Below are 12,525 nucleotides of genomic sequence, written 5' to 3'. Positions count from 1 at the left end.
CTTTTATATAAAAGACTAATTAGGTCTTAATAGTCAATTATTTTGGTCAAATTAATAATGGGTAGTTAAATAAAAAATAATGATTATTCCGATACAAATTGTGGCTCACATGCCTACCTAATAAACTAATCTATTAAATTAATCTCATTTGTAGTAAAAAAATTAATTTTATAAAATACAATGATAATAATTATTTGGAAACACGACTTTTTTTAGTTTATTTTATTTGAAAAAACACTAATAATAATAATCATAATCGTATTTGAAAACATATAAGATGAACTATTAGACAGTGTCTGAAATTTATTATGATTAAATAAAATTTTATAAAATATTATCATAGTTAAATTATGATTAAATATAATTTTTATTTTTTTTTGTTACGGTTGAATTGCGATTAATTTGTGAAAAGTCTTCCAAACTTGTTATCATATAGAAACCGATTGAAAAGTATACAACTTTCCTTTGTTAATTTTAAAATTCAAAGCAACATTAGTTAATAGTATTTTAAAAGTTTTTTACCTACTTATTCAAAAGAAAGAAAGAAATAAAATAAAAAATTATTAATAATATTATAAGCAAATAAATATCCATTAAAATTAGCAATAAATTTATTTATTTATCTCTCCATAAATAAATTATAATTTCAATTAATAACTAATATTATTAAATCGAATATTTTCTATAATATACAAGGTTTCATTAAAAAAATCCAAAGAATTTCGAAAAAAAATCTTTAAAATTATATGAAACAAGTGAATATAAAGAAATAACAGAGAGAAAAGAAAAAGGGGAATTCCATTAATATTTTCATCTCTATCCAAATATACATACCTATTTATTAAAAATGACATAAAAAAATTTACATTGATCAAAACAAAAAGATAAGACTAGGACATAACTTTGGTAGATCAACTCAATCTCTATAAAGTAAAATGAAAAATAAAAATAAAAATGAAGAACAAAAGAGAAACCCAACCACAATTGTTATTTTATATATTTACATCAAAATTGCATATCTCATGCTATCATTTACCATGAGATGATTCATTTCAGAAATTTGTGAAAATTCACCACCACTTACCCAAACACCATCAGAACCATTAACTTGAGGATGAGAAACACATGAGAGTATTGAAATTGGAGCTTGAAGAATACTAAACACTATGTTCCCCCAACCATGATGTTGTCTCCTTATTCCTCTTCCCTCAACAACATTGTTTCCTTGTTGGAACATGTTTTCATCAGCAACCTTTGAACTCTTTTTTGTGTTGTTAAGGTTTCTCAAAAGAGACCACATAGTAAGATTTTGGTTTGGTTTCTTGAGAGAAAACAAAAGGGTTTTTTTTTTTTTTTTTGAAGATGGAAGATGGAAGTACCAATTGTTTATCTTAGGGTATTAATATAAGGCTCTAGGTAGTGCTTGTATTTATCACATAAAGTTTGTTAGTGCATTTTTTTGTTTGTTATTAAAAGAAAAGAAGTTGTAACATTTTCTCTTCCCATTAATCCTATGTGGGGACCTTTAAGCCCAACTTGATGGAAAAGTTGCCTAATTGCATTAAAAGTCTCTTTAAGTCCCTTTAGAAATTTAAATCAGGTTACTTTTAAATCTTTCTATAAAAATTTTAAGTCGAATAAATGATCATTTAAGCGAGTTGAGTTTTGGAACTCATGAGACACGAATAGATTTTAAGGTTGAAACATTATTTATAAAAAAATATTTATGAATCATCTATTAAAATAATTTTCGCATTAATAGTATCAGATTTGAGTTGAGCTGACGAACTTCTTTCGAGTGAGTTAGCAAGAGTGAAGTTGAGATCACTACTATTGAATTATTCAAATTGCATTTAGAATATTCTTGTGACAAGTTACTTTTTCTTCCTTTTTTGTACATCAATTTGATAAGTTAGTTTTGTCAAAAAGAGGAGAGGATTTTTAAGGTATAATGATAGCTTTTCTACAATTCATGTCTTGCTACAACTTGGAAGGCTCCTTGTACGTCCCTTGAAGCTTTTGACAAAAGAATTTAGATACTAATCTTATCATAGTTGAGTGGAGAGATCAATCATTGAGTTGGAATTTTGGTTGCATATTTCATAGGCAAAATAGTTCAAATCCCTTTTATGACGTTTAACCTAACATTTTCGATCAAATTTTGTTTAGCGTTCAACCTAATATATTTGATTTCGAATTTTTATGCGACGTTCAACTTGATATTTTAAATTATTGACAGTTGAACTAAAATTTGCAGACTGATATTTTTTTATGGATAGAGATTAACTATTTACGAGAAGATAAATTCATGAATAAATTAAAATATTGCAAAGTTTTTGGATTCCCACAAATGTAGAGTCAAAATGTGGTGCATACCTTTGTGGTGGTGAAATGTCAATGAGTACTGTTGGTCCACTACATAAAGCCTTATCAACTAGTGGAAAACCAACATGTAGATAAAATTGCACGTTTAATTAACTAATGTGCATAATGTTTCCTTTGTAAAAATATGTGTTCTAAATTCAATGTAAGAAGTTCCATTAATTGAGTTTTGTTGATGATTACATAAACATCCAATTATAGAAAAAGGTGTCAAAACCAACGCATTCAGTCGAATATGTCTGTTTTGATTAAATTTTCTTGAAAGATTTTATATTACATTTTTTAATATCTCTGTCTCACCCTGTCTTTTTATTATAGATTTTTATAGGTGTAGATATTACTATAAATTTTTGCAATTTTTAGATTTTAAAGTTATAATATTCATAGATCTACCCCGCTTCATACTTATTTTTATTAAGAACAAATTATGATTTTAAAATCGCGCTCTACACAATGTCGATTCTTCCCAACACAATTTCAAATTCACAGAATTTCATTTATTTACTTTAAGAATGTACATGTGTCATTAATTTAGTGGATATTTTTTAATTTATTTTTAATTTAATTTATTTTTTAATAGGGATTATGGGATGATTGTGATATTGAATGGTTGAGATCTATTCTTGTCCTTCTTGTTTTGATATTTTCTTAACATTAAGCATTTTTTTAATTATATTAATATTTGATAAAGAAATTTTAATATAAATATTACTATTTTTATTCATACAATTTTTAAAAATATATGTGAAATGTTCAATAAATGATTTATAAAAGAAACAAAAGAAGATATCTACAATTTTATACTTATAAATAAATAAAATAATTATTATTATTAGAAACTCACACAATATAATAAGTATAAGAGGTTGAATAACCTAACACTATCGATTTTTGTCATTGGATAAAATTAGTTGCAATGTCTTCTAGTTCTATAAGTCAACTAGTTGACCAATAAAAAGCTTAACAATTGCAACAACTTTTCTTAATGAGTTTTTATAAACAACTAATTGATTTTATGTGAGTTGATCCAATGTAGACCACAAATTAGTCGATGTTCAAGATGCCACTAGAACTCTCATAATTACTTGTAGTGGAAGTCAAACCATCATCTTTCAACTCATTCTATTCATTTTTCTTCATAAACTAGCTTATTTTTATTTTTAAAATAAAATGTGGACTTGCATGATCCACGACCACGTTCAAAAAATTAATTGAAAATTTTAAATTAAATTAAATAAGAGGAGAGTTAGTGGAGTTATTCAATTTAGTGGTTCTAATATGCAATTAACAATATCACTCCTCATATGTGATATTACTAGAAAAATCACCGTTGTTTGTGTGAAAGATAATGAGTTTTTCAATTTAGTGCACTCAAATTTAGCAAAATATATTATTGAAAAAATAATTTTAATAGTGTATTTGGATAATAAAAAATATTGTAAAGATTATTTTGATAAACCATATTAAAATTTTTTTTCCTATGTAATTTTTTCTTAAATTGTATCATAGGGATGTAACTAGGATGTTGAGTTTAGATGTGTAATTAGTAGAAATGATTTTTCTTTTGTTATTGAGTTTGCATAAGAACTCTTAGTGTATTTAGGAGACGTCATAATTATGGTAGATGATGACCACCATAAACACCACCGTTACCCAATAAATTTAATACATAAGCATTTGTAGGGAAGATTTTCAAATTCGATAATTTAATGGGATGATTGGTAAAATTAATTGATAACTAATACACCCTCCGTTTTTTTTTATTGTAAGTCATTTTAGACTTTTCACACAGATTAAGAAAAATAATAATTATTATATGAAAATGAGAAATTATAAAAGCTTTTACAAAATTATCCTTCATTAATGACATGTGGAAGATAAATTTATATAATTGAAATGAGAGAGAATAATAAATGTTTAAGGATATAATAGTAAAAATAACATTAACTATTCGTTGGAATTGTAAAACGACTTATATTTAAATACAATTTTTTTTCAAAACGACTTATAATAAAAAACAGAGGGAGTAAGTTATTTGGAATTGATGATTGATGCATCAATAATAAATTATAATTTATAATTGATGATTGATAGTTGAAAGATTAGTTAAAGTATTTATTAAATTAATGGTTTCATCGGTGATAAGTATAAGTGTCATGCTAACATGTGCCCTTAGGGCACATGTTAAGGATACTATAATTAGAAAAAGTAAAATATAATTAAATATAATAAAGTCAAATTTAAAATTTCAATACATTGAATGCACGCGTTCCAATAAAATATTTCCATAAATATCTCATTAACTTGTGCCCTTGGGGCACATGTTAGCTTTTCCCTAAATATAAATGAGCATAAAATAAACATCCTAATTAATAATTGGCATATTTAATTCTAAGTCAGTTAATTTATTTTAATATTTTATTCTGGTTCCTTCTGTTAATTTTTGATAAAAAAATATTAAATTCTAACAACATGAATGTATATCAAGGCTCAAAGTATAAATGTGATTAAATATCAAGATGAGATGTAATTACAAAAAGAATTAACAATTTAAAATTTCAACTTAATAATAAAATAAAAATATAAAAAATGATTATAATAAATTTTATCAATTAATATGAAAATGATTTCACCAAATCATAAAATAAAAGTTTTTAAAGTTGTTAAAAATTAAAAGAAGCTCATAATATTTGGGCAAAATAAATGAAATTGCAAAAACAACAACAAACTCAGACATATTTCAAAAAAATATATTAAAAAGTAGAATTAATATTTATTTAAAATTTATTTTTGAAATTATTAGTATAAAATAGAAGAAGTGCTTTAAAAAGTCATTCATTTGATTGATTATAATTTGCTAATATTGTAGTTCTTTTTTACATTGACATTATATACACATTGAATAATTATTTTATAAATATTATTTGAAAATTTCTTTAGCCACCTCCCTATGGGGGTCATCCCCAGCGAAAATCCCAAAATACCCCTGCTTCGGAAGTTCATTTCCGAAAGCGTCTTTTTTTTGAAAAAATTGACTTATTTCGGAAGTTCATTTCCGAAAACATTATTTCGGAAGTTCACTTCCGAAATACTGCGATTTCTGCAGATTTATCAAAACACTCCCCCTCCCCCAATCATTTAACCTAAATCAAAACAAAAAGTGGCAAAGGCGAAAATTTGTGCAAACAGAATTCCAAAGCTGCATCAAGGCTCCAATCACACTGCTAAACAACATTCAAAAGCCCTCAATCCTAACACTTTGTAAGTTTTGAAATTTTTAGATCTATTATTCAAATGCATGTTATTTAGGGTTTTAATTGCATAAATGATATATGGTTAGGTTGTTTAGAAGCATTTTGATTTGGTTTGAAGTTTGGTTTAGGGGTCTGCCATGGAAGTTGCAGAAAACTCCATCGCAGGGGTGTTTCGAAAGTTCATTTCCGAAAACACCTCCATCCCAGTTTTCGGAAATGAACTTCCGAAATGTATCAGAAGTTCAATTTTTTTTGTTTTTTATTTTGTCTTGCATATTAATCGATTTCAATTGTTTACAGGAACATGTCAGACAATCAACCAGCACGCAGGACTGCGTCTTCTAGAGAGGGTAGGGAGTGTCCGTTTTAATTTGCAAGTACTTTATTTTTAACGCCTTTGTTTATTGTGCCTGTTTCTTTGAAGTTTGTGTCCCTTTCTTCTTTTATAAAAGGAGGTCTCATGGACCTTTCTTTCTTCATTTTTACGCAGGAATGGGTGGCGCTAAGGGAAGAAAGGGTTCTTCAAAGAAGGAGGTGAAGGAGGTGAAGGAGAAGAAGAAGGTTTTGACTGGTTCTGCTTCTCGTCCCCTGGGGGTCCATGGCTCGGACGTGCAGACTCAGTCTTCAGGCGTGATCAATGCTGATGGTTCTGATACTGAGTGGGATGAGGATTGGTATAATTATCTTCATTCGGAGGAGTTCGCTCGTCGGGAAGAATAACGTGTTTTTATTTTGTTTGATGTGTATTTTGTAACGCTTGTCGGGCAGAATAACGTGTTTTTGTTTTGTTTGACGTGTTTTGTTTTGTTTTGTTCTGATTTCGGATTGTATCGCACAGTGTTTTTGTATTGGATTTATCATCTTAGTTTTTGGATTGTTCTGATTTCAATATGTAGATTCTTGGATTTCATCGCCGCGAACACTATCCATCTTCTGGATTATAAACATAGAACTTTGACTTTCCCAGCGCACCCCTTTGTTTGATTTTTTTGTAATGACGTCCCCTGATCAGGTAAGAAATGTGGACACATGTGCCTACGTAAGCCTTCTAAGACGGTTACCTTCTAAGAAATGTGGTAACACTTTCCTACTTAAAAGCCTACGTAACAAAAATTGGGAAGCTCCACAGCCACGCCCTATTTAAAAGAATAAAAAACCTTTTGAAATTTCGAAGTTCCCTTTTCCTTCTCCCCACCACTCTCAGACGGTTAACTTCTAAAACACTTTCCTATTTAAAAGCTTCTCACCCATTTTTCTTTCAAAATATCCCAAATCATTTTCGATCCTAAGTCTTCTTCTTTGCTTTAACGTTTTCTATCTCTTGTTACTGCTTTCATCACAATGTCTCGCTGCGGTGGAGGAAATCATCCCGAAAATCGCCGGAGTCAACCATCTCCTGCACATTCTCAACAATCATCCATCATTGCTGCAGGATCAGGCCGTGGTGGTGGTGGCCGTGGCTCTCGCGGTGGACGTACCTCCAATCCTTCTTCCTCCGGACATCCACCTCCTCCGTCATATGCTCCGGCCCCGGTTACCTCTCCTCCGTCTGTTGTTGCAGCTCCAGTTGTTCGTCCATCTGTTTCAGCGCCGTTTGTTCCATCTGTCGCAGCGCCGGTTGCTTCCTTGAGTTCGGCTCTGATCTCCATCGAGAGCCTGACTGCCGAAGTTAAACAGAAGGCTACTCTAGAGTCGGCTCCGTCGTCTCAGAAGGAAAATTGGGAAGGAAAATTGGGAAGGAAAATTCAAGTTCGTGCTAATCATTTTCAGTTGCGAGTGGCTGATAAGGATCTACACCACTATGATGTAAGTATAGTTTGCTTATAAGTTTTTTGTTGTTGTTTATTATGTTGGTAAGTTACAATGTGGTATGGATTTCTAGAGGATCAGGACTTTCTAACCTGTTGCAGCGTCTCCTCCATCGTCTTCATCCGATTAAATAAAGCGAATCGTTCTTGTTTGTTATTTTTCTTCTGTCCAGACCTTTTTTCGGAAGTGCATTTCCGAATTCCTCCAAGGGGGGTGAGTTCGGAGATGAACTTCCGAAACACCACATTTTCTGAAAATGTAACTTTATTTCGGAGATGCATCTCCGAAATCAATATTTTATATTAAAAAAAACACGTTTTCGGAAGTTCATTTCCGAAAACACCTTTTTTCAAAAAAAAGTACCTTTTCGGAAATGAACTTCCGAAACAAGGGGTAGTGTTGTAAATTCACCAGGGGTGAGCAAGAAGGTTAGGAGGTGGGTGAAGAAATTCTCTATTATTTTTAATTATAGATGGATCAACTAACATGTCTTTGATCTATCTTTGGTTCACTCATAAGGAAAGGAAAATTTTTGTTTAAATAAATTGGCCAACCATCCTTATAACTTCAAATTTTTCAAACCCCATAAGAACCATTAAAAACCATTGCTTCACTTCCGGCACGGTTCTTCATCACAATTCTACCAAACACTCCACCCACTAGTAACCTAACATAGTCGATCTAGCTTCGACAACATGTGCACGGATCTCTTTGGAAGCATCATAAGGTAGGGAAAAATGATCAACGAATTATATGATTTGACTGTTGTCTCTGGACTGCATCTCTGCCTCAAGCAAATCAAAACATACAAAAAAACAATTCAGGGAGATCATAATCAGAGACCTCGAAGATAAACATGGGGACATTTTTGTTTTACCCGTGGCCGTTGACGGGGTCGGTAAAAAAATCCAAACGTCTTGTAATTTTTTTTACGATGAATGTTATAATAAATTTTTTATTTATATTTATTATTTATTTATTTTTAACATACAAGATAAAGCTATGTGCATGCGCCACACTGTATAGCATGACAGGGGAGCATGTATTATGTGCATGCGCCATACTGTATAGCATGACAGTGGAGCATGTATTATGCAGCGTGACATCTCCTCCTAAAATACAATGCATGCATGCATGCGCTAGGAGTGATCGTATCCGAACCAATCCAAAAGCAAAACCGCAAATCGAACCAATCCAAACTGAAACCGCAAAAAACCGCATTTAGTTTGGATGATTTTTGGACTGAACCGCGCGGTTTGGTTTGATTTGCGATTTTTATTTCACAAAACCGAACCGAACCGAACCGCATATTTAACTTAAGTTTTGAATTTTAATAATTAATTTATTATCTTTCCAAATCCAATTGCACACTGAGGTTTTGAATTTTAATAATTAACTTATTAACTTAAGTTTTGACATAATCCACTTAGTTTTTTGTATTTTATTGAGCTACATATATATGTAATTCTCTACTGTCTAATATATGTATTTCATTTATAATGTATTTTTAGTTCTCTATTGTTCTTGTAATATAATTTCTTTTGTATGGTATAATATCATATATTATATTGACATTGAATTACTTTCCTTTTTCCTTTTATTTCAGTACATTTTTATTTTATAGTGTAAACCGCAGTCCACCGAACCGATCCTAACTGCATTGGTTTGGTTTGGTTTGGTTTGGATGACTTTTTAAAAATCAACCGAACCAAACCGAACCGCAATGATTTTTATCTCGCGGTTAAGATGACTTTTATGCTCAAAACCGAATCAAATTGCACCGCGAACACCCCTAGCATGCGCTATACGTTGTGACGAATTTTTATTTTTTTGAAATGTGACTAGTTTGATAATTTTTTTTGAAAGTGTGGTTATTTGGAAAAAGAATTGAAAATTTTGGTTATTTAAAAAAAAAATCCATGTTAAACATGTTATGTGAAGCAATAAAAGAATATTTTTCAATATAAAAACCACATTTTTTTTATAAAGTACACAAAATTTAAGCTTTTAAAAATTTAAAATACACAAATTTTACAAAACCATTTCTGTCGAGATAAACTTAAGAAGAGAAATAAAAACACAAAACATAATCCCATAGCAGAAGTTCGTCAGAGACTCCATTCAACTCCACCTGGTAATCAAATTCTCATACCCATATTCTTCATTTCTGCTCTGACTTCAATTTCATTATCTTGATTCCATGAATTTACTTTAAAATCATATTTTTTTTTCAAATTTTATTCCATGATTATTTTCAGTACTATTAGGAAGATTTTTAGTTTTATTTAGCCCCAAAACTGGTGTTTTGAATCACTGATCAATATGCAAGGAAACTGTTTGTTGAAAGTCCTCAGTGAGTAGGTACCCTTTTGTTTGTTTCAGATTCCATTTACTTGATGGGTTTTGTTGTGAATTCGAGTTTATTAACACCCGTGCGAAACGAGGCGGAAAATTTTAATGGTTTGCCGTATTATCGATCACGCAACAATTCACTGCCTCATCTCTCAATCAGGAAGGTATCATGGGTTGTGAGGACAGAGTCGAATGTTCGGAGGAAAGTACGAAAGAAGCCGGATCCACCTTGTGTGGTATGTGAGGGGAGTGGAAGAGTGGATTGTCATTGTTGTCAGGGAAGAGGAAGGACGAATCGGGTTGATTTGGAAATGCTTCCGAAAGGTGAATGGCCGAGGTGGTGTAAGAATTGTGACGGAAGTGGGCTTACGTATTGTTCGCGGTGCCTTGGAAGTGGAGAATATAGGGGTGTTATGGGGTTTCATTTCATGGAGAAGGAGAATAATGAATAGCAATAGCACTAGTCTTAGTTTTTTCTTCTTCTTGGGTGATGAATCGATGATATGATATTAGGTTTGAGGTCATAGAGAATGTTATGGTATAGCAGATTGACTTGTAATTGCAGAATAAATGATCTCAATCACATTATGGAAAAATTGCTTTAATTGATTGTTTGAACTTCCTACTTCCTAATGCTATTTGATTTTAACATGCAATTTGATATGTTGTAAGTTGCTACTTTTTTTGACTGAATGTTGTTACTCGAACTCGAGTAGCTTACATATAGCTTAAAATATCTGTTAGATGATGATTCTGAATGGACTGAAGTGTGCATATATAGTTTCATGGAAGAAAGTGTCAAATGTAAGATAAAGGAAAGAGAAAGACTGTTTATTCTTTCCAGAGACGTACATTTGACATGTTTTGATCTTTGTAGCACCAACACATGAATAAAAGGTGTCTGTGTTAGTGTTGGTGTCCGTAACCTACACTAACACTTGCGATTACGTTTAACTTATTCATTATTTCAAATTATTACTGGTGTCAACGTGTTAGTATGGTGTCAACGTGTTAGTGTCGGTATCGTGTTTCCAAAGTCTCTTGCTTCATAGGTTTTGATTAAACTTGCATATTTGACTGAGTTAAATGTTCCTATTCCTCTGAGAACAAAACAATTTTCAGCTTGTGTACTAAAAATCGAAAATGCATAATAGAGTAGGCTTCATAAGTTTATATCTTACATATGCAATAAAGTTTCAAATGATCTATGGAAACATTTTAGACTTTTCAAATTTGAATGTGTAATTCTGGTTTATAGGCACCTGTAGTAAACCGGCACTCCTGGTCAACTTTGGAGAAATATCACATATTTCATAATGCAAATGAAGGAAGAGCTCAACCAACCTGTCTTTGAAAACTCGTCTTTACAGTGGAGTCAATGGCAGTTGTTGGATTCGATTCTACCTACCGGTGGATTTGCTCATTCTTTTGGTCTTGAAGCCGCAGTTCAGTCGCGCATAGTGTCTGATTCCAATGACCTCAAGACATTTCTTATTCATGTATTGGAGAACACAGGGAGCTTATTCCTTCCTTTCGTGCATTCAGCTTGCACGTCACCGAGTATGGAAAACTGGCATAACCTCGACAGAATATTGGATGCTACCCTTACTAACGAAGTGGGTCGAAAGGCGTCAATTTCGCAAGGATCTGCGTTAATGAGGGTAGCTTCAGCTGTGTTTTCTGAGATGCCCTCTCTCAAAACAATGAGAGATACTTCATTAAAGTTAGGGACTGTAACCTTTCATCACGCTCCTATATTCGGACTAACATGTGGAGCATTGGGATTCGATAGTGCGAGTTCGCAGAGAGCTTATATGTTCATCACGATGCGGGATGTGATATCTGCTGCTACAAGACTGAACTTGATAGGACCACTTGGAGCAGCATTGTTGCAGCATCAAGTTGCTCCCATTGCTGAAGTTATATTAGAAAAATGGATGAATCGTGATGTTGAGGATGCTTGTCAAACTATGCCTCTTCTAGATACTGTGCAAGGCTGCCATGGTTACTTGTTTTCTAGGCTGTTTTCATCTTAGAAGGTGATGAGGGCCACAAAAATATGGACAAGAATTCATATTTCAGTAATTATTGAGAAATTTGTTTTATTTTAATGTGGTTTGTAATAATTTAAGTTCATTTTAATTGAGGTTATAATAGTTATAATGTAAGTGAAATAGATCGCTTCCTTACTCTTACGGAGGTGTATTAGATTGTGATTTTAAAACAATTTAAAAAACTTTTTAGTTGAGTTGATACTTCCATGAACATTCAACTGTAAGATGTAAGTTCGAATTCATAGCATTCCACTAATTTGTTTTCAAAGAATAAAATGTTAGTTATTAATCTATTAAATAAAAAATGTCTTTTTAATAATAAATATAATTTTGTGGTATTCAATTAAAACTTTTATAAAATATAAATAAATATTATCCTATTTAATAACGGCATTTATAAAATAAAATAAAAATTTGTTCTATCCCATGACAAAAAATTGTTAGTATTCGACTGAGATTTTCCACGACGTATAGATTTTATAGATTTTTGTGTGGAGTGAATTTTGTGAGACTTTTTAGTTGAAAATTACTTGTTCAACCACTCCTCTAAATTTTTTTTAGATGTTTTAATAGTTTTCCACAATTTTTTTATCTTTATCATTTGAAATCTATCCGTAATAAATTATAAGTAAAATTTGTTTTTTTTAATTCATCGAATAAATCAGCTCCACTTT

The 12,525-nt window shown here is 31.3% G+C and overlaps 2 protein-coding genes across 2 annotated transcripts; both read left to right on the top strand.

Moving 5' to 3' along the window:
- Positions 1-9,458: 9,458 nt before the first annotated feature.
- LOC131615938 (urease accessory protein F) lies at positions 9,459-11,908 on the top strand. Its single transcript, XM_058887128.1, has 2 exons — positions 9,459-9,579; positions 11,056-11,908. The coding sequence occupies exon 2, from the start codon at positions 11,114-11,116 to the stop codon at positions 11,831-11,833; it is 720 nt and encodes a 239-aa protein (XP_058743111.1). The 5' UTR covers positions 9,459-9,579; positions 11,056-11,113; the 3' UTR covers positions 11,834-11,908.
- On the top strand, positions 9,480-10,430 carry LOC131615939 (protein disulfide-isomerase LQY1, chloroplastic). Its single transcript, XM_058887129.1, has 2 exons — positions 9,480-9,579; positions 9,828-10,430. Exon 2 carries the CDS (start codon positions 9,842-9,844, stop codon positions 10,247-10,249), a length of 408 nt encoding a protein of 135 aa, XP_058743112.1. The 5' UTR covers positions 9,480-9,579; positions 9,828-9,841; the 3' UTR covers positions 10,250-10,430.
- Positions 11,909-12,525: the final 617 nt, after the last annotated feature.

Source organism: Vicia villosa, linkage group LG7 (assembly GCF_029867415.1).
Source record: "Vicia villosa cultivar HV-30 ecotype Madison, WI linkage group LG7, Vvil1.0, whole genome shotgun sequence".
Taxonomy (NCBI): Eukaryota; Viridiplantae; Streptophyta; class Magnoliopsida; order Fabales; family Fabaceae; genus Vicia; species Vicia villosa.
This window is presented reverse-complemented; position numbering and strand designations above follow the sequence as displayed.

Bases quoted from the DNA above. Each gene is read 5' to 3' on its own strand.
- LOC131615939 (XM_058887129.1), top strand. From the start codon at position 9,842: ATGGGTTTTGTTGTGAATTCGAGTTTATTAACACCCGTGCGAAACGAG.
- LOC131615938 (XM_058887128.1), top strand. From the start codon at position 11,114: ATGCAAATGAAGGAAGAGCTCAACCAACCTGTCTTTGAAAACTCGTCT.